General features: G+C 38.6%; 3 protein-coding genes across 3 annotated transcripts; all 3 read left to right on the top strand.

The window, feature by feature from the left end:
• The first annotated feature begins 976 nt into the window (after positions 1-976).
• Positions 977-6,055, top strand: LOC146328872 (extracellular calcium-sensing receptor-like). The gene is made up of 9 exons (XM_084716540.1): positions 977-1,086; positions 1,187-1,481; positions 1,584-1,670; positions 1,943-2,212; positions 2,752-2,958; positions 3,065-3,340; positions 4,477-4,704; positions 4,800-4,923; positions 5,142-6,055. Exons 1-9 carry the CDS (start codon positions 977-979, stop codon positions 6,053-6,055), a joined length of 2,511 nt encoding a protein of 836 aa, XP_084572666.1.
• Positions 6,056-8,412: 2,357 nt separating this feature from the next.
• LOC146328873 (extracellular calcium-sensing receptor-like) lies at positions 8,413-13,285 on the top strand. Its single transcript, XM_084716539.1, has 9 exons — positions 8,413-8,657; positions 8,906-9,200; positions 9,318-9,404; positions 9,544-9,813; positions 10,401-10,604; positions 10,704-10,973; positions 11,577-11,804; positions 11,890-12,013; positions 12,091-13,285. The coding sequence occupies exons 1-9, from the start codon at positions 8,413-8,415 to the stop codon at positions 13,002-13,004; spliced, it is 2,637 nt and encodes an 878-aa protein (XP_084572665.1). The 3' UTR covers positions 13,005-13,285.
• Positions 13,286-16,110: 2,825 nt separating this feature from the next.
• Positions 16,111-21,321, top strand: LOC146328874 (extracellular calcium-sensing receptor-like). The gene is made up of 9 exons (XM_084716541.1): positions 16,111-16,349; positions 16,545-16,839; positions 16,989-17,075; positions 17,328-17,597; positions 19,068-19,271; positions 19,366-19,635; positions 19,885-20,112; positions 20,208-20,331; positions 20,408-21,321. The coding sequence occupies exons 1-9, from the start codon at positions 16,111-16,113 to the stop codon at positions 21,319-21,321; spliced, it is 2,631 nt and encodes an 876-aa protein (XP_084572667.1).
• Positions 21,322-22,756: the final 1,435 nt, after the last annotated feature.

The raw sequence follows: 22,756 nt of genomic DNA on the forward strand, positions 1-22,756 counted from the left end.
AAAAATACTTAAGTATTCAAAAGTACAAATTACAAAGTACATTTTCTAATATCAATACATGTATTGTTTTCACGATGCATTTACAGAACCTTGTAACTCTCTGAAACCACCTAATGATGCACTGATGCTTGTAGAACCACTCTGCTACACAAAGGCTATAGAAACACCTATAAAAAAATAGCATAGAAATACAATCAAAACCAAAAAGGACAGTTATTGTCATTTTCTGATGTAACTGTATTAAAATCACATCATAAAATTAGATTGAAGCGCCTGGATGACCTATTTCCACTTTTACATCAATCCCATTTGAGAGGAGCTACTGTGATTGGTTTCCTTTACTTTAAAGGTCAGTCGAAAAGTAACAACAACCTTCCTAGAAATGCAGTGGAGTCAAAAGTGCAATATTTGTCTTTGAAATGTAGTGGAGTGAAAGTCACAAGTTTCCAAAAAAAACAAATACTCAAGTAAAGTACAGATACTCAAAAAATGTACTTAAGTACAGTACTCAAGTAAATGTACTTCACTACTATCCACCACTGGGTATAAAGCACAGTTGTCAAATCATTGACACACTAACATGAATCTTGTATTTTATTCTCAAATCTAAAGACCACGATCATTCAAATGTTTAACGAAATATATGAGGGCATTTGCATAAATACCTGTTGATGTGGCACAGTTATACTGAAATATGTTTTATGCCCATCCCCCTCTGCTGCTCATGTGCTGATAGGTTGCGAGACCAATAAAACAGCGACAAAAGGGAATGACATAGCCCTGCATATAAATTTGGTACCGATGCATGAAGATTAGATAGAGGGGTGAAGGGAGGAGGGCAGTTATGCGGGTCTTACTGGTCAAATATTTGTTCTTATGTGTCTATTTGATTTGGAGTTCTTTCACTTTTTTCTCCTCTGAGCTTTCCTATCTTTCCCCATCTTGTAAATTATGGAGGCATTTCAATCTTAATGGGATGCACAAGGCTGGTGATGTGATCCTGGGTGGATTGTTTGAAATCCACTATAGCTCTGTCTTCCCCGAGCTGACATTCACCTCAAGACCACATCAGCCCAGCTGCAAAGGGTAAGTCTCACACAAATGTTACAGATAACCAGCGCACGATAATATACGTACATTCTGTATTACTTCTTAAATAGATTAATAGTGATATTTTGTTTGTTAGCTTTGATCCACCAGGGTTCAGGCATGCCATGACCATGGCCTTTGCTATTGATGAAATCAACAGGAACTACAATCTGTTACCTAATGTGACTCTGGGATACAGTCTTTATGACAACTGTGCCACACTTGGTATTGGGTTCAGCGCTGCACTGTCATTGGCAAGTGGCCGAGTGGAGCAGTTTATGTTTCAGCAGAACTGTTTAGGGACCCCACCAGTTATTGGGATTGTGGGTGATCCATTCTCAACCTTTTCAATTGCCACCTCCAATGTTCTGGGTTTATTCAAACTGCCTATTGTAAGTTTCCTGTCTCTCCTGCTGCATCTGAATTGATATAAATTATGAAAATAAGCAAATTATTTTGAATGCCTCCACTTCATTATGTGTGTTTTATTACAGGTGAGTTATTTTGCCACATGTTCCTGCCTGAGTGATCGGCAAAGGTTTCCTTCCTTCTTCAGAACAATCCCAAGTGATGCTTTCCAGGTGAAACACTGTTACCAAAATAATGACTGCACTGATGACACAAGTAAATCATAGGAAACTTGAAAATAAGTCTTTCCAATCAAACAAATCTTGTGTACATAAAATAAATCTGCTTTGTGCATCATTGGTGAAACTATACTGTATATATTTAGGATGAAAAGCATAATGAGGGTTAATTAATTACGATTCCATCATCAGAGATGTATGTATAAATTTCCACTGAAACAATCTTCCAGCCTATACACTAATCCCTTTATTCTGCATTCACTTAGGTGCGTGCTATGATTCAGATTTTAAAACACTTTGGCTGGTCCTGGGCAGGTCTGCTGATCAGTGATGATGACTATGGACTCCACGCTGCCCGATCCTTCCAATCTGACCTGGCTCAGTCTGGTGAAGGTTGTCTGGCCTACTTAGAAGTTTTGCCTTGGGGCAATGATCCAAATGAATACAAGAGGATTGTGGATGTGATGACAAAATCCACAGCTCGTGTGGTCATTGTGTTTGCACATCAGATGCACATGATTCAACTCATGGAAGAGGTTGGGGAGTGAAAAAGCACTAATGTTTATGAATCGATAGCATGACTCCATAAAATCTTTTTCTTTTCCTCTTAGCCTAAATTCATGTCTTCACACCTGATCATGTGTTCATCATATCTTTATTAAAAACAATACTTCCATGTTTCATTTGAAGGACTAACTTAAGTGTAGCAAAACTATATATTTTTGCCAAAAAAATTAAGTCACGCAACAGTTCTGCACATATCTATGCTTATATGTATACCAATATTCTGCATGCACTAAACTACATTCCATTTATGCCTATTGTTTTTTCCATAACTCATATTTTTTGAACAAAGATCAAAATATGTTGATGTTGAATTAAATGAATCACTTTGCTCTGAAATAAATAAATAAATCTGTATTTTCATCACTAAGAAACAACTATAACAGACTACTATATGTAGTTTTGTTGTAATGCATTACACAAAACAAAGTATAATGAGAGTTTATGTTTAGACTTTTACGACTTAAAGACTTTGGCAGTCTGAAAAATACTGGTTTAATGCTATGCACAGGTGGTGAAACAGAATGTGACAGGCCTGCAGTGGATTGCCAGTGAAGCTTGGACATTAGTTGATGGACTTCATACCCCTGCCTTTATGCCATACCTGGCTGGCACACTGGGCATTGCTATCCGTTTAGGGAAAATACCAGGACTCAGGGACTTTCTGTTAAGAATTAATCCTGAGCAGCACCACAGCAGTAACTATGAAAATAGCATGGTGGGACATCAACTTTACAATCATCAACTTTACAATCTGATGACAAATTGTAAAAATACAATTTTACTATTATGTCTGTTATCAAGCAGTTCTTAATGCATTTCAGGTGAAGCAATTTTGGGAATTCACCTTTCAGTGTAGATTTGCACCACCTCCAGCGGGCTGGGTGGAATCAGAGGGAACATTATGCACTGGACAGGAACATCTGGAGAATGTGGAGACTGAGTTGTTGGATATTTCAAACCTCAGGCCAGAGTATAATATTTACAAGGCTGTGTATGCTCTGGCATATGCGCTCGATGACCTGCTGCAGTGCGAGCCAGGGAGAGGGCCTTTCAGTGGACACAGCTGTGCTACTTTGCAAAGACTGGAGCCATGGCAGGTGTGATATAAATGTACACTGTGTTTTGAAAACAGCTTGCACACCTTGATACTGAATGCATTTCTGTGAGAGCAGAAAATAATGGAAAAAACTATTATGTAAAGTTATATGTATATAAAACATATAACTGTCTGCTATTATCATAATTTAATTGATATGCAATTTCCTTTAATAAGTATAAAAGTGTAACACAATCCCCAAACCATTTTTTTTTAGTTGAAAACCAATATATATAGGTATTTAGTAGTGTTGTTGATTGATTCAGGTCCAGATCTTTACATTTTAGTGCCAAGTATTTGAGTTTTACATATGGTGTTTTAAATATGCATGGTGACTGCCCTCTACTGGTTGAAACCTTGCTAATACAATTTAATTTTGCTATTGGCTAATTTGGTCGCAGATGACTTACAGTATATGGTGGCACTTTTCGTCACCAATTTGTACATTTGACGGCTGTAGAAGCTCCACAGCTCCCAGCCTCCCCGAGCCACGAACACTTAGCCCAACTACAATATAGGTGACGTACTACACAGAACCTTACCAAAGAACCATTATTGTGTTTCATAGTCACTGTCAAAGCTCTGGTAGACTATTGTGTCAGTGTGGACTGATAGTCTGATAGCAGCTGCTTGTGGCTGGTTACGTCTGACTACCAGCTCTGTATCACTGTTTATAGCTACACTGACTGATGGTCCATTACCACAAGGCTACAACCCCTACAATGGCTGTCCTGTGCAGCCCCACCCCAACCACCTCCTCAGCCTTTTTCCCAGTTTTTAGTATTTTTAAAAAATATGCAGTGGGTGGCTCAGAATTGGGTTAAGTTACACTTTAAAGAACAAATTTAATCAGACTTTGTTGTAGTCAGAAGTAGTTGTAGAAGTAGTTGGAAGAGATGTTTTTGAAAGTTTGTTTTTGCTGTGACAGTTAACCTCTGGTAATATATTGTACACACAAAACTTATATTTAGGATACCTCATTACTGTTGATAAAATTTTTAGATTATGCATTTTCATGTTTTCCATATACTTCATTTGAACACCAGAATGACCAAATCTAGCAGGCCTTGCTCCCAGACCCTTACACAATCAAGAAAATTGGACATTATGAGCCTGTTGTATCTCTTTCATTTGTAGCTTATGTATTACTTGGAAAAGGTCAACTTCACCACATCATTTGGTGATCAAGTGTCGTTTGATGAGAATGGTGATGCCTTACCAATATATGATATCATGAACTGGCTGCAGCTTCCTGATGGAAAAACTAAAGTTCAGAGTGTGGGTGAGGTTAAAAAGTCAGTCTCCAAAGGTGAAGAACTTAGAATTGATGAAGACAAAATCTTCTGGAACTTTGAATTGAAAAAGGTTAATTCTCCTTATTCCTTTGGTATTGCATGCAATGACATCAAATGTAGATATCACATGTATATAAGAGTGATTTTACTATTCTTTCCCTATAGCCACCGATTTCAGTTTGCAGTGAGAGCTGCCCCCCAGGTACCCGCATGGCCAGGAAAAGAGGACGGCCAGAATGCTGTTTTGACTGCATCCCTTGTTCTGAGGGAAAGATCAGCAATGAAACTGGTTTGTATCAATATTTTTTATGCAGTACTAATTTGTAATTTCTCCCTGAAGGAACCCACTACTTTCAGAAACCGGGCTTACATCCTCAGCAATGGTTTCATATCAATAAATGTTCAAAGCTGGGAGAGATAATGTTCCTGTGACTGCCATAGCAACTGGAAGGTATGAGAAAAGATGTGGAAACTGCTGAAAAAGTAGAACATTCCCCTTCTTTTCAGACTCCTTGGAGTGCAACAGTTGTCCAGAGGACTTCTGGCCCAGCCCCCAGCGTGACCACTGTGTTCCTAAGATAACAGAGTTCCTCTCCTACCATGAGCCTCTGGGTATCTGCTTGACAACCGCCTCATTACTGGGCACATGTATCTGTGCTGTTGTCCTGGGGATCTTCATGTATCATCGCAGTACCCCCATGGTACGTGCCAATAACTCAGAACTGAGTTTCCTGCTCTTGGTGTCACTTAAACTATGTTTCCTGTGTTCACTTCTTTTTATTGGGCGCCCCAGACTATGGACATGCCAGCTGAGACATGCAGCATTTGGGATCAGCTTTGTGCTTTCTGTCTCATGTATTCTGGTAAAAACCATGGTGGTTCTGGCTGTGTTCAAGGCCTCCAAGCCAGGAGGTGGAGCCAGTCTGAAGTGGTTTGGTGCGATGCAGCAGAGAGGAACAGTTATGTTTCTTACTTTAATCCAGGCCGCAATCTGCACTGCCTGGCTTGTCTCTGCCTCACCAGCTCCTCATAAAAATACACAATACCATACTGACAAAATAGTTTATGAGTGTGTTGTTGGGTCCACAGTTGGCTTTGCAGTGTTACTGGGTTATATTGGCTTACTGGCTATCCTCAGCTTCCTACTGGCTTTTCTGGCAAGGAATCTTCCAGACAACTTCAATGAGGCCAAACTCATCACTTTCAGTATGCTGATCTTCTGTGCTGTGTGGGTGGCCTTTGTCCCTGCTTATGTCAACTCACCAGGTAAATATGCAGATGCAGTGGAGGTCTTTGCCATCCTGGCTTCTAGTTTTGGTGTCTTGGTGGCACTGTTTGGACCCAAATGTTACATAATTTTGCTGAGACCAGAGAGGAACACAAAGAAAGCAATCATGGGTCGAGGCACCCCCAAGACATAAAAGTAGCATGAACAGTAAAATTATAAGCTAGTCTGAACCAGTACGTATTTTGCATTTATTCAGTAGAGATCAACTGGCCAACATACAACAAAGAAGTAACTCATTTTAAATTTATACATGTCTTTTCTGCAAATAATGTACATTTAAAATAAACACGTAACAAATGAGATTCTTACTTTATTATTCCCTTTTTTACCTGATGATTTTACCTATGATTACAGAGACTTTTAAAGGCTTTGTCTCCATTTATACCGAAACCTACAAGATGAAATAAAATCCCTTTATGTGATTATTGCAGTCGTTCAAAGAAGTTTCCCATGTAAAACTACTTCAAAACTAAAAAGATATACACATTTCGTTTCTCACTCCCAACATGTTAAATACATCAGGTTGGTCAGTACCCTATGCAAGTACCCTATGACACTCTAGGTAACCTTAAAAAGTGATCAAGTCCATGTATGAAGGAGTTGGCAAAAATAGATGGACTTAAATAAGACATAAGACTTACCTAGTCAACATTGTTGGCTTCTTTTTAACTTACCTATGTTACATAGATCATTTCTGCAACTTAACCAGGTAGTGTTTGTGCTTAAACCTAAGCAACTACTTTTGTTGCCTAAACCTATTTAATAGTTTTTGTGCCTTTATATTGAAAGTCTATCCAAACATTGCATATTATTATTGCTAACTTCACTGCAGAGCCCTGCATGTGCAAAACTAACATCAAAGGTGTTCCTGCTCTTGCATCATATTTTGAATTTTAGGGCCACTGACCAAGCTGCTGTTGGACGATTTTGGAGAGAGAACATGTTTATATATCCAAACAAGACATGCAGTCACAAGATAGCTTTAAGTGAACATTGTAAAAGGGAAGGATCAGGACTTAATCTGGTTGTTCTTACAACACCACTTAATGATTACCTATAATTTTGCACAATCTTTATGATGTATGGTTTTTGCATTTGAGACAAACAGCCAAATGTCATTTGCATATAATGTGATTTTGTAACAGGTTGTTCCCATACTGCTGCTCTTACTATAACTGTCTGTTCTGAGTTAGCAAACATCAATAGGGAGATGGGACAACCTTGGTGGCCTCCTCTCTCCCTGGGGAAATCTTTTGAAGGTTTTGATTTACAATAATACACACCCTTGTTGTAGAATACACAAGTCCAGACTGCCTAATAAAATGTTCCAAAACCCACACTTGGTAAGAACATGGTACTTTGAAAGTAGTTTCACTGAATACTATCTTTTTTCAGCATGAAAAGAAATAAGATTTTTTTTTGTGGGGGAAGATCTAGCTTAGCATCATATTAATTAAGGGTCTCATAACAACCTTTAGCCCATTTTGTCTGATGTAACAAGTTTGGAAACAGAAAAAATTTACACAACCTTTACAGTGACAAGAGGCAATCATATGAACACCAACGATGCATCTCCTCAATAGTACCTCATCATCTCCTAAACAAAGCCACGCCTTCTTTTTAAAAAATATTTTTTGGGGGCTTTTTGTGCCGTCAATTGATGGAACAGCTGAAGATATGAGAGGAAAGAGAGTGGGCAAATGACATGCAGCAAAGGGCCATAGGCAAGAGTTGAACCCACAGCCACAGCAGAGAACTCACAGCCTCAGTACATGAGGCCAACACTCTACCAACTGAGCAATTTCACTGCCTCTTCAGTGAGGTAAATAACTTTTTACACTTGGTGATTAAAACTTTTAACATTAAATGACCAGTGTATAGGATTTAGTAGCATCTAGTGGTGAGCCTGCAGATTGCAAACACTTTGTCTCATTTTCTCCTTAAAGTGGAGAACATAATGTGGCTGTGCACAAAACATGAAAGGCTTGGTTTGTTCTGTTCTGGGCAAGAGTAGAACCATAGTGGTGCAACATGGCAGAATATGTGGAAGAGGACCTGCTCTCTTTGTGGATAAAATGTTTCATTCTAAGACAATGAAATATTTACATTCCATTTTAATAAATACCCATCAGTCTTACACTCTGGGCCTTTAATAGAATTAATTAAGCTGTATGATGTAAAAAATGTACAAAAACTGTGTGATGTACAAAATAATTGTCAAAGTATATGAAATTGTTCATGTTTTGTATTTGCTGAAACATCTGTTTTTATGGAGTAGCATTCTACATCATGTTTTATATGTTAAAAAAACCCAAAAAAAAACCAATAAAGTTTATAAGTGTAATATGTCCTGCCCCCATAGCCCATGCCCTGATGAGTAGCGTGAAATATTAAGTGATGAAGCATGCAATGAGGGCGACATATAGCTGCATATAAAATTAAGTAATGCTGAATGAGGAACAGAAGCATTTGGAAGGGAGGAGGGCAATTATGGGAGCTTTTCTTGATGCATATTTCTTCCTGTGTGTCTACCTTATCTTGTTTTTTCCTTTCTCCTCTTTATATTCTGCATTTTCTTCTTTTCCCTCAGCTTGTAAATTACGGAGAAAGTTTCATCTTAATGAAATTCACAAGGCTGGTGATGTGGTTCTAGGTGGGCTGTTTGAGGTCCACTACAGCTCTGTCTTCCCTGAGCGGACATATACCTCAGAGCCAGCACAGCCCATCTGTAAAGGGTAAGTTTCAGGCATGGAGCAGACAGCATGGCACTGTGCAAATTATGCTGTTTACTCAGTTTTCTTGGTAAGAAAAAAAATGTCACTGTGTGGAAATGCTTATGAAACATGAGTAATGTAACTTCTTATTACAGATACATACATCTGTAAAAATATATATTATTGTAACTCTGTATGTTATTAACACCCTGTTTTTTTTACAGAGATTACTTTTTAGTGGTTAATAGTGATTTTTTTTTGTGTGTTAGCTTTGACACTCTAGGGTTCAGACATGCCATGAGCATGGCGTTTACTGTTGATGAGATCAACAAGAAATCTAATCTGCTACCTAATGTGACTCTGGGATACAGTCTTTCTGATAACTGTGGTGCACTTGTTGTTGGATTCAGTAGTGCCTTATCACTGGCGAGTGGTCAAGAGGAGCAGTTTCTGCTTCAGGATGACTGCACAGGTGCCCCTCCAGTCCTGGGGATTGTGGGTGATTCCTACTCTACCTTTTCTATTGCCACCTCCAATGTTCTAGGTTTATACAAAATGCCCATTGTAAGTTTCATATCCTGCATTTCTATTTCTCTCTGTATATGAAGTAATGCCATCTATATTGTTGAAACATTAACATGTTTTAGCTAGGGCTGACATGTATTTTATGTTTCTTCAAAGGTGAGTTATTTTTCCACATGTTCCTGCCTAAGTGATCGGCAACGGTTTCCTTCCTTCTTTAGAACAATCCCAAGTGATGCATTCCAGGTGAATCGCTACTACTAAGTTGAGAACATCAAACCATGTCTGTTTCAGGCAGCAGATTTCTTTTGATGAGATTAATGTCATACTAAAAGAATATATTTGTTCTGTGCTATAATCCCTTGGCACCAATGTATCCACTTAGGTACATGCTATGATTCAGATTCTGAAACACTTTGGCTGGACTTGGGTAGGCCTGCTGGTCAGTGATGATGACTATGGACTACATGTTGCCCGATCTTTTCAGTCTGACCTGGCTCAGTCTGGTGCAGGTTGTCTGGCCTACTTAGAGGTTTTACCCTGGGACAGTGACCCAAGTGAACTCAGGAGGATTGTACATTTGATAAAGACATCAACAGCTCGTGTGGTCATGGTGTTCGCACATGAATTCCATATGATTCATCTAATGGACGAGGTTGGAATAAAATATAATATTTATTAGAAATCCATGACCTTTACAAAAATAACATTATAAATTATTTTGTTTTCTTATTTGTTACCAAAATCACTTCTGGTTCAATCCTCATCAGGTCAAATTTTTGATAATTGAAAAGTTTGATAATATTACTTGTGTATATGTCAAGAATATTAACCTGTACAAGATTTAGGCAGATGGAAACGTTGTTCTAAATATTTTAATACATTTGCAGCTTACATTTAGCAGGCAGGAAAAGGACCATGCCTGAACAGTAACAGTAGAAACAGAACACAGAAACAGAATCCAGGTGTAAACTTCACTTATGCATTTTGAGAAAGCCCAAATGACCACTTATGCATGAAAAAGTACTGCTTATTTATTCACTTTGTAGTGACTGCTCCTTTCTTAATTATAGATCGCTGTATGCAGACCTTATGTTGAATTGAGTGCCCTGTAGCACTCTATGATTTATTTTTTACATCTGTGCTTTTGTGACAAGATTTTTGTAGACAAATCAATATTTGTAACAAAGCAGACTATTTTTTCAACAAAATCTAAAACATACATCATAATATTGTATCCAGGTGGTGCGGCAAAATGTGACTGGCCGGCAGTGGATAGTAAGTGAAGCCCTGACAACAGCTACCGTTCTCCAGACACCTCGCCTCATGCCATACCTGAGCGGCACACTGGGCATTGCCATCCGCCGAGGAGAAATGCCAGGGTTTAGGGAATTCCTCTTACAAATACGTCCTGCCCAAAATGGCAGTGACTATGGAAATAGCATGGTAAGAGTTGAATGCTACAATTTGGTATGAAATGAATAAAAGTAATAAATAGTATTGTAATTTCTACCAATATTGACTTTATGATACACTGTATTTCAGGTGAGGCAGTTTTGGGAATCTGCATTTCAGTGTAAATTTGATCCAGCAGGTTGGGTGGAACCTGGGGGAACATTATGCACTGGACGGGAAGATCTGGAAAATACACAGGCTGAGTTTTTGGATCTTTCAAATCTCAGGCCTGAGTACAATATTTACAAGGCTGTGTATGCTCTGGCGTATGCCCTTGATGACCTGCTGCAGTGTGAGCCAGGGAGAGGGCCTTTCAGTGGGCACAGCTGTGCCACTGTGCAAAGACTGGAGCCATGGCAGGTGTGATATTAGTTTACACTCCACCTGTTTATGTTTTGAAAAAAGCATCAATACCCTGAGGTACTCATTTAATTAGTAAAGAATGTTATTTTAAAAAGTCACTTTTTGTAACATTTATATTGGTAAGCTGAATATTCATTATTTTCTTCTGAAAGGAATCATATTTCATCATAGTTCATCAAGTTGGGCCCATGCTCAGTCTGTTTTCAAGTAGGAAAAAAAACATTTTCATATGACAGCTACAAAGTACACTGAAAAGTGTTTCTCAAAATAATTTAGGCAAGAACCAGGCAATGCAATAACAGAATTTTGATTTATATTTGATCACCACTGCGTAGTTTGGCAGAGTTTTATGTGCCTAGTGACTTTGCAAATCTGGACCAATGATGCACCCATGTCATTCAATGAAACAAACCCATCTCATTGTAAGGAAATGGTTATGACTGACCCAAAGAGATCCAGGGCTGGTGGAAATCTATCTAAATAGAAGGGCTACCAGGCATCTCATTCTTTGATAAAGTTCTAGAAAGATAAAAGGGTCCTGGGTGAAGTCTGTCACAGTCCTGATCATTTTTCTTCATTATTTTAACAATCCATTTGTAGCTTTTACATTATTTGCAAAATGTCAACTTCACCACATCTTTTGGTGATCAAGTGTCATTTGATGAGAATGGTGATGCCTTACCAATATATGATGTCATGAACTGGCTGTGGCTACCTGATGGAAGAACTAAAGTTCAGAATGTGGGTGAGGTGAAGAGGTCGGACTCCAAAGGTGAAGAACTCACAATTGATGAAGACAAAATCTTCTGGAACCTTGGATCGAAAGAGGTTATTTCTGTTTTTTCAGAGACCTTTACTTTTTCGGACTGTATTAGCTGGGTACAATAATATATAGTTATTTTTGTCCTTACAGCCATTTCAGTCAGTGTGCAGTGAGAGCTGCCCTCCAGGTACCCGCATGGCCAGAAAGAAAGGGGAACCTGTGTGCTGTTTTGACTGCATTGCCTGTTCTGAGGGAAAGATCAGCAATAAGACTGGTTCGTATTTAGTTTTTAACATTGCAGGTCTGAGATAAAAATAAACATGTATGTTAATACTATCCCTATTTTCACAGACTCCATGGAGTGCACCAGTTGTCCAGAGGACTTCTGGTCCAGCCCCCAGCGTGATCACTGTGTTCCTAAGAAAACAGAGTTCCTCTCCTACCATGAGCCTCTGGGTATCTGCTTGACAACCACCTCATTGCTGGGCACATGTATCTGTGTTGTTGTCCTGGGCATTTTCTCTTATCACCGCAGCACACCCATGGTACGAGCCAATAATTCAGAGCTGAGTTTCCTGCTCTTGGTGTCACTTAAACTATGCTTCTTGTGTTCACTTCTTTTTATTGGGCGCCCCAGACTGTGGACATGCCAGCTGAGACATGCAGCATTTGGGATCAGCTTTGTGCTTTGTGTCTCATGTATTCTGGTAAAAACCATGGTGGTTCTGGCTGTGTTCAAGGCCTCCAAGCCAGGAGGTGGAGCCAGTCTGAAGTGGTTTGGTGCAATGCAGCAGAGAGGAACAGTTATGGTTCTTACTTCTATCCAGGCAGCAATTTGCATTGCCTGGCTTGTCTCTGCCTCACCAGTTCCTCATAAAAATACAGAATACCATACCGACAAAATAGTTTATGAGTGTGTAGTTGGGTCCACAGTTGGTTTTGCAGTGTTACTGGGTTATATTGGCTTACTGGCTATCCTCAGCTTCCTACTGGCTTTTCTGGCAAGGAATCTTCCAGACAACTTCAATGAGGCCAAACTCATCACTTTCAGCATGTTGATCTTCTGTGCTGTGTGGGTGGCCTTTGTCCCTGCTTATGTCAACTCTCCAGGTAAATATGCAGATGCAGTGGAGGTCTTTGCCATCCTGGCTTCTAGTTTTGGCCTCTTGGTAGCACTGTTTGGACCCAAATGTTTCATAATTTTGCTGAGACCAGAGAGGAACACAAAGAAAGCAATCATGGGTCGAGAAACCACAAAGTCATAAAAGCAGCAGTTACAGTAAAATGATGAACTAGTCTGAACTAATATGTATTCTGCATTAATTAAGTAGTGATCTGCCCTTTAAATGACCAAAATGTTATGAACAAGTAAACATGCTTTTAACTATAGATATGTTTTTTATTGCAAAGAATAAATTCAGAGGAATGTGGAAGAAATAAAGACATCAATTCTTACTTAATTATTGTTATTTTGACTCAGCATATATAGTAGGATTTGGGTGGCTTTGCCTCAGTCCACCTGACTAAAACTCCAATATGAAATAAAACCAGCTTCTTTGAGATGGTTGTTGTTGTTCATGCATGTTCCCCACCAAGTACAGTATTTCAGTTTAGAAATAACTACTTCACCCAAAGTGAGAGACAAAGTAGATCAGCTTGTGCCTTTAGAAAATACTTATGTTTTAGTCTAAGTCCAAGGAAAACATTTATACACCATTGTATGAGTCAAGAAGCATGACTTATCCAGGTTGCTCTTCCATCAACACCTGAAGAGTATAACATTACATAATATTTAAGATAACAAGATATAGAGTTTGGGGATTTTAGAAAAACAGAAAAAAAATCTGCACATAATGAAATTTTTTGACTGTTCCCAGATTGACATCCTTTAATATCATTGCTTGTTCTAGTTAGACTCCCCTTTACAATGGCCCTTTATGCAGAATACTTCAACTTCATGATCACTGCTATGTATTTTACACAATACAACAAACAAACTTGTTTTTCAGCAATAAGTAAAGTAAGATTGTTTTAAGCAAGCCATATGTCTGGGACACTCAGGTGAAGAGCAGAGCTGTCAACTGATCATCACCTGGTGGTGAGTTGGATCTGAGGCTGCCAGACAGACCAGGTAAAATCAGGTGTGTAGTGCAGGTGAACTGTGAACAACTTCCACCTCCTAAATAATTTCTTGTGCATCCCTGGGAAGGATGGGGACATGGAATATGAGTGGACCATGTTTAAAGGTGACCTCTAATTGCAGAGGCAGCTGTTAGGGGTCTGTGGTCAGAGGGTCGTCAGTTCCTGTCATAGTGGCAACCTCTGAACCCACTGGTGCAAACCAGGGATAAAGGAAGCTGTCAAGTTGGTTGGCCCAGCAGTCTCCTGAAGCAGTTGGCAGGTACCAGGAAAACAGAGGGACTGCAGGATTTAGAACATAGATCATCATAGCACAGAAGCAGCACTAATGAAAGTTACAAATGATCTTCTTATCACAGTTGACAACAGACTTGTCTCTGTGCTTGTCTTGCTAGATCTTATTGCAGCTTTTTGACATCAGTGACTACAATATCCTGTTACTGAGACTTGAGCATTTCGTTTGTAAATGTTAACAATGAATCTTATATGCACACCAAAGTTAGTAATTGAATTCCACAAGGGTTAGTGCTTGGAACAATCCTGTTCACTTTATATATGCTTTCTTTAGGAAATATTATTAGGAAACACTCCGTAAATTTCCACTGATATGCAGAAGATACTCAAAAATATCTATCAATCAAGCCATGTATATATATGTATATATATATATATATATATATATATATATATATATATATATATATATATATATATATATATATATATATATATATGATCTGATATACAGATCAGAGTTCTCCTAAATCAGTACAAACCTTGTTAGAACAAATCTGTTCATATGAAAGGTTCTTTCATGAGGCCAAATCTTTGCTTTACAATACTAATAAAGCCCACTGGGTCTAATTTTATAAGTTGACATAATTTTAAGGCACATTTCTTATATTCTTCAAAGAGTATGAATAACATTTACACTCAGTGAAACCTTTTCAGTCATTATAAGCAGTCTTTATAGATGCCAAATGTGCTTCCCCACTGATTTTTGAAGAAAAGGATAAATGAGTCACACCTTTTACTCACATGATCCAAATCATTTCATTGTTTCTCTTGGAGAAAGGCATTTTGGGATTTGTCTGTTATATGAAGTAAGTAAGGTTTCATGGTTTGTGATTGAAACTTTTAACATTAAGTCAAGAACTCCATTCCTGACATGATCCATGCTTCTAATCCTTACAAAAAGGCAATGTCAACCTGTGGTACACAAACATATAATTATAATAATAATAATAAAATACTACTACTACTACTACTACTACCAATAATGATAATAATAATAATAATAATCATAGGAAATGTAGCACAAAGTATTTTACAATCAAAGATAAAGAAAATAAAGAAACCCACCCCACCCTGCCCACACACACCCACACCCAAGATCACACAAACACACAATCAGCACACACATTACATCATGATGAACTAAGTACTGAGGAAACGCCATCTTGAATTAAAAGTTTGCTTAAGTTTGCTTTTCTTAAGTTTGCTTTTAAAAGTATTAATATTACATGTTGCCCTCAGATCTTTAGGCAGGCTAGTCCATAAATGGGCGGCATAGTAATAAAAAGATGCCTCTCCGTGTGTTTTAGTTCCAGCTTTTGGTTCTATTTAAAGGCCACTTCCAGAAGACTTGAGGGCTCTGCTGGGTTCATATGGTAAAAGCAAGCTAGATAAATAAGAAGGAGCACGACCATTAAGAGCTTTATAAACCAATAAAATAATTTTAAAATCAATTCTGAATATGTATAATAATAATATATGGTACATATAACAGGGCTTTGTGTAGAAATTACGAAATTAATTACGAATTACGGAATGTGTAATACTGAAAAAACAAAAATACAAATGAAAAAGAAACTTCACCTCACAAAAACGGACTAAGACAATACATTCCTAATCAGTGCTATGCAGTTTACTACAATATAATTACAATCCAGACATTTACACAGTATATTTTAATAATGAACAATGTCTCAGTATGAAAACAACAAAAAACAAAGTGATGTACAAAACATTTAATACAGTTATAGCTTATATCATGATTTAATCAAGTCTGTAAGTGTATTTTGTCCTGCCCCCGTAGCCTGTGCCATGATTGGTGGCGTGAAAGATTAAACAATGACAGACAGCATGCGATAGGGATGACATATTCCTGCATATATAATAAAGTAACCTTGTATGAAGGAGATAAACAGTTGCAAAGGCAGGAGGACAATTATGGGAAATTTTCTTGACACATATTTCCTTCTGTGTGTTTACCTTACTTTGTGTTTTTGTCCTTTTATGCCTTTATGCTCTGCAGCTCTCTCATCTTGTAAATTACGGAGAAAGTTTTATCTTAATGAAATTTACAAGCCTGGTGATGTGGTTCTAGGTGGGCTGTTTGAGGTCCACTACAGCTCTGTCTTCCCTGAGCGGACATATACCTCAGAGCCAGCACAGCCCATCTGTAAAGGGTAAGTTCAAACATTGAGCAGACAGCATGGCACTGTGCAAATTATGCTGTCTGATCAGTATATCAGTTTTAGTGATACTTTTAAAATATCAAAATTCATATATAAAAAGTATTTTATTGCAACTGTGTAACATCTACCCATTTTCACAGAGCATTAATATGTTTTAGTGGTTAATAGTGATTTTTTGTGTGTTAGCTTTGACACTCTAGGGTTCAGACATGCTATGACCATGGCCTTTACTATTGATGAGATCAACAAGAAATCTAATCTCCTACCTAATGTGACTCTGGGATACAGTCTTTCTGATAACTGTGGTGCACTTGTTGTTGGATTCAGTAGTGCCTTATCACTGGCGAGTGGTCAAGAGGAGCAGTTTCTGCTTCAGGATGACTGCACAGGTGCCCCTCCAGTCCTGGGGATTGTGGGTGATTCCCCATCCACATTTACTATTGCAACCTCCATTGTGCTAGGTTTATATAAAATGCCCATTGTAAGTTTCCTATCCTCAGTTTTTGGTATTGATCTATTTATATATGACTTAAATCCATCTTCAAAAGTGATACATTGTTGAAGTATGACAATATTTTCACTGAGTCTGAATTGTATGCAGTGCATTTGATATTTTATGTTTCTGCACAGGTGAGCTATTTTTCCACATGTTCCTGCCTGAGTAATCGGCAACGGTTTCCTTCCTTCTTTAGAACAATCCCAAGTGATGCTTTCCAGGTGAATCACTACTGCTAAATTGAGAACTGAAAACTACGTCTGTTTCAGGGAGTACAGCAAGCTTGTAGAAATTGTCCCTGATGACACAATCCCCTTTTTTTTTATCTTAATGGGAGTAATTATGTGTGATTGCTTGTGAAAGGTATTTGAATACTGCATTTGATTTTAATGTTAAAATAAGTTAACGTCAGAGTATATGTATAAATTAAAACATATTTTCTTTGCTATAATCCCTTAAAACCACTACAACAGGTGCATGCTATGATTCAGATTCTGAAACACTTTGGCTGGACTTGGGTAGGTCTGCTGGTCAGTGATGATGACTATGGACTCCATGTTGCCCGATCTTTTCAATCTGACCTGACTCAGTCTGGTGGAGGTTGTCTGGCCTACTTAGAAGTTTTACCCTGGGACAGTGACCCAAGTGAACTCAGGAGGATTGTGGATGTGATGAAGAAATCCACAGCTCGTGTGGTCATGGTGTTTGCACACGAGTTCCACATGATTCATCTAATGGAAGAGGTTGGAATTGAATACAATATAATTAAGAAATGTGACACAATCAGTTTTTGTTTCTTTGTTTTAATTACATATTTCTCCAAAGCCAAATTCACTTGTGAAATTCCTGTCAATTATCATCTCTTTCAGTCAAACAAAATGATCTACAACAGTAAATTTAATTTCCAGTTTGACCATTGTCAGTTCAACATGTTTGATAACTTTACCTGTACACAAGAAACATTCTCTGGAACACGTCAACCTGTCAAAGATTCAGCTAGATGAAAACATTGCTTGAAATTAGAGGTGTAACGATTCACTCATGCGTCCGATGCATCGGACTCGAATGTGTTAGATACAAGTGCATCGGTTCAGACGGCCTTCATCGGTAAAAAGCTGAACACGAATCGGAAACAAATCGATGCAGCACTCATTAGGATGTGCACACATTTAATTTTGGGATCAGGGAGCGGTCAGTGTAACTTTCCACCATCTTCTCTCTCCCGCCCGCTTGCGCTGGACACCTGCTGCCGCGCTCACAGAAAACAAGCGCTCCCTCCTCCCTCTCCTGGGTCTCCTCTTCATTTGCTTAAAACAGACGGCACTGAAAACAGCAACAGAAGTGACATTGTACCGCATCACACCACCAAACTTTCGTAACGCTCAAAAGTAGAATAAGTTTGTTTTATAAGAAAGATGAGAAACGCTGCTGCAGATCATTTATGCAAAACATGTCTGACAGCAGAGAACAGAGACATGAGTCTGACCCACAGAGATGTCATGTCACTGTGGAAGCAGGTAACAGAGCATCGCTGTTCCTCCACACTGATCAAAACCACAGCACTCTTCATATGAAACAGAGCAGCAGATCATCTTGCTGCAGAAATCCTGATATTTTAAACAGTTTTAAAGTTTCTCATTTATCTCATCTCATTTACACGTGACTCATAATAAGATATAAACATCACTGCAATGTCTCCTTCTCTCTGTCTCTACTGTTACTATATTTAGTAAAACTATCAGGATTTTTTGGCAACTAACAGCACTCTACAAATGTAGCATTATTGAATCAAAATGTAAAGACTGACACATTGCAATGTCTTGTATTGATTTGTAACGTATTGTGACAGAGTTGAATTATAACGAACTGAATCGTTGGCCACTTAAAAGATTTATAAAATATATCGTATTGTTGAACATATATTGAAATATGTATCGAATCATCTCAGTCAGTGAGATACACACCCCTTCTTGAAATATATGAATACATTTTTGGGTTTTCATCAGTGTGCAGCTAGAGGGTAAGGGATAATAAATTAATCTAAAAATTCAATGAAATTGGTTTGGTTACAATAGTAAGCTTACAAAACAGAATCCACTTGTAAACTTCATCTCTCTCTCTCTATGTATGTATATATATATATATATATATATATATATATATATATGTATGTGTGTGTGTGTGTGTGTGTGTGTGTGTGTGTGTGTATACAGGTGGTGAGGCAGAATATGACAGGCCAGCAGTGGATAGCAAGTGAAGCTTGGACAGGAGCTGCTGTCCTCCAGATACCCCGCCTCATGCCATACCTGGGTGGCACACTGGGCATCGCCATCCACAGAGGCAAAATACCAGGACTCAGGGAATACCTCTTACAAATACGTCCTGACCAAAATGATGACAATGATAGAAATAACATGGTAGTAGTTGAATGTTACAATTACAATTACAAATAACAATAATAAATAATATTGAACCTTCTGCCAATAATGACTTTTTAATGCAATATTTCAGGTGAGGCAGTTTTGGGAATACACATTTCAGTGTAAATTTAATCCAGCAGGTTGGGTGGAACCTGGGGGAAGAGTATGCACAGGACACGAAGATATTGAAAATCTGCAAACTGAGTTTATGGACCTTTCTAACCTCAGGCCTGAGTACAATATTTACAAGGCTGTGTATGCTCTGGCGTATGCCCTTGATGACCTGCTGCAGTGTGAGCCAGGGAGAGGGCCTTTCAGTGGGCACAGCTGTGCCACTGTGCAAAGACTGGAGCCATGGCAGGTGTGATATTAATTTTTATGTTTTTGGTGAGTAGAGAATGTTATGATTTTGTAAAAATTCCATTGGTGTGCCAGCTATTAATTTCATTATTTTCTTTGAAAAATAAGTGTATATATAGTACAAATAGCAGGATAAAACACGTTTTTGTCTAGTTCTGTGACACAGGGTGACGAGCTGACAGCCCAAATATAAGTACTCGTACTTGAACTGTTGGATAACCTTCAATTAAAATGTCACTTCCTTTTGTAGCTTTTACATTATTTGCAAAAAGTCAACTTCACCACACCATTTGGTGATCAAGTGTCATTTGATGAAAATGGTGATGCCTTACCAATATATGATGTAGTCAATTGGCTTTGGCTCCCTGATGGAAGAACTGAAGTGCAAAATGTGGGTGAGGTTAAAAGGCTGGAATCAAAAGGAGAAGAACTCACAATTAATGAAGACAAAATCTTCTGGAACTTTGAATCAAAAAAGGTTGTTCCTGCGTTTCCACAAAGCATACCCATTTTTGGACTATAGATCTTGGCAGTTTATAATAATATAGTTACAGATTTATTTTCTTCCTATAGCCACCCCAGTCAGTGTGCAGTGAGAGCTGTCCTCCAGGTACCCGCATGGCCAGAAAGAAAGGGGAACCTGTGTGCTGTTTTGACTGCATCCCTTGTTCTGAGGGAAAGATCAGCAATGAAACTGGTAAGTGTTTATGTTCAATGTTATAATTTTCTTTTAAGGATACAAATTCAGCTCACCACCTTCTCTTTTTTGTCAGACTCCATGGAGTGCAACAGTTGTCCAGAGGACTTCTGGTCCAGCCCCCAGCGTGACCACTGTGTTCCTAAGAAAACAGAATTTCTTTCCTACCATGAGCCTCTGGGTATCTGCTTGACATCCGCCTCATTGCTAGGCACACTTATGTGTGCTGTTGTCCTGGGCATCTTTACTTATCATCGCAGCACACCCATGGTTCGTGCCAATAACTCAGAACTTAGTTTCCTGCTCTTGGTGTCACTTAAACTATGTTTCCTGTGTTCATTGCTGTTTATTGGTCGTCCCAGACTGTGGACATGCCAGCTCAGACATGCAGCATTTGGGATCAGCTTTGTGCTTTCTGTTTCATGTATCCTGGTAAAAACCATGGTGGTTCTGGCTGTGTTCAAGGCCTCCAAGCCAGGAGGTGGAGCCACTCTCAAGTGGTTTGGTGTTTTGCAGCAGAGAGGAACAGTTATTGTTCTTACTTCTGTTCAGGCAGCAATCTGCACTGCCTGGCTTTTATCTGCCTCACCAGTTCCTCATAAAAACACTCAATACTACAATGACAAAATAGTTTATGAGTGTGTAGTTGGGTCCACAGTTGGTTTTGCAGTGTTACTTGGTTACATTGGATTACTGGCTATCCTCAGCTTCCTGCTAGCATTTATGGCGAGGAATCTTCCAGACAACTTCAATGAGGCCAAACTCATTACTTTCAGCATGCTGATCTTCTGTGCTGTGTGGGTGGCCTTTGTCCCTGCCTATATCAACTCACCAGGCAAATATGCAGATGCAGTGGAGGTCTTTGCCATCCTGGCCTCCAGCTTTGGCCTCTTGGTGGCACTGTTTGGACCCAAATGTTATATAATCCTGCTGAAACCAGAGAGAAACACAAAGAAAGCAATCATGGGTCGAGGAACCACAAACTCATAAAAGCAACAATTTCAGTAACATGATCAACTAGTCTGAACCATTATGTAGTCTGCTGTTATTTAGTAGAGACCTGCCCTCAAATGGCCCATTCATAATAAATATGTATCCCACTTCTTAACTGCAGGACTTTAAGTTTATGTCAAGTAAAAATTGATGCAAAGACATACAAAAGTTAAATTAAACAGCTTTTATTGTAACAAGTGTAATTGTTGAAAAAGTTTCCCTATCATAGACTATGTCACTTTTGATCAGAGGCAGAGTAGATAATATCAAACAGTTGCCTTATATTGAAGTAGGATTGTCAGCTTTTAACAAAGCCGGTTTGGTCTTTAGATATGATAGCAGAAAGGGCATTCTCCAATCTACGGGCTAGGACCTTGGCTAAAATTTTAGCATCCATGTTTAGGAGGGAAATAGGCCTGTAGGAGGCGAAGTCGGCCTTTACTTTTTTTGGCAATGAGAGGAATACAGGCCTCTGTAAATGATGAAGTAAGGGAACCTTGTCTGCAAGATTCAGAGAGAACTGAACATAGCAATGGGGAAAGCAGTGGAGAAAATTTCTTTAAAAATTCTTTTGGGAAGCTGGCGAGGCCCGGACATTTACCTGACTGCATTGAGGAAATGGCTGAGGCTATTTCTGCCTGTGATATAGGCTCTCCTAATCTGTTCTCTAAGTCTAATGAGAGTCTGGGGATATTGAGGCAATTTAGAAAGTCAAAAATTGCATTATTATGATTCCAAGGTATAAAGCTGGATGTAGAAGTCCCTGAATGCTTCTTTAATTTGTGAGTGATCCACAGTTATGTGGCCATTTGGCAGCTGGATCTTAGAAATATTTTATTGTGCTGTAAAGCCTTTGAGTTGATTGGCTAATAATTTGTCAGATTTGTCTCCACATATATATAAAACATGGTTTTACTGTTAAAAAGCGATTGTTCAATTAGCTTTGCAGTGCAAATCATGTTTTGAAACTGAATAGAGTTAAGAGATGTTACACTCAATCTAACCTTTTCAGTCCTATGGACACCAATTATGCATCCCCTTTGATTTTTGAAGAAGAAGATGAGTAAAGCAAGGAAGGTCAACTTTATTGTCACTTAATAATACAATTATATATAAGTGTTTTTTTTAGCACATCCTAACTTTAGGAGCAGTCAGCAGCCATTATGCAGCATCCATAGACCAACTGGATGAGGGATACTTACTGAAGCATTGACCTACTATGCATGTTTTTGATGGCGTGAGAAACCAGAGCACCTGGAGGAAACCCATGCAAGCACAGGGAAAACATGCAAGCACACAGAAAGGCTGGGCAAACTGGGATTCAAACACACAACCTTCTTTCTGTGAGACAGAAGTGCTAACTTTCATATTTTGTTGAGGCTCCTGTGGACAAAAGGTCATGTTTCCAATTTAGTGACCACAAAATATAACA

Source organism: Lutjanus erythropterus, chromosome 4 (assembly GCF_056507025.1).
Source record: "Lutjanus erythropterus isolate fLutEry1 chromosome 4, fLutEry1.hap2, whole genome shotgun sequence".
In the NCBI taxonomy this organism is placed as follows: domain Eukaryota; kingdom Metazoa; phylum Chordata; class Actinopteri; order Lutjaniformes; family Lutjanidae; genus Lutjanus; species Lutjanus erythropterus.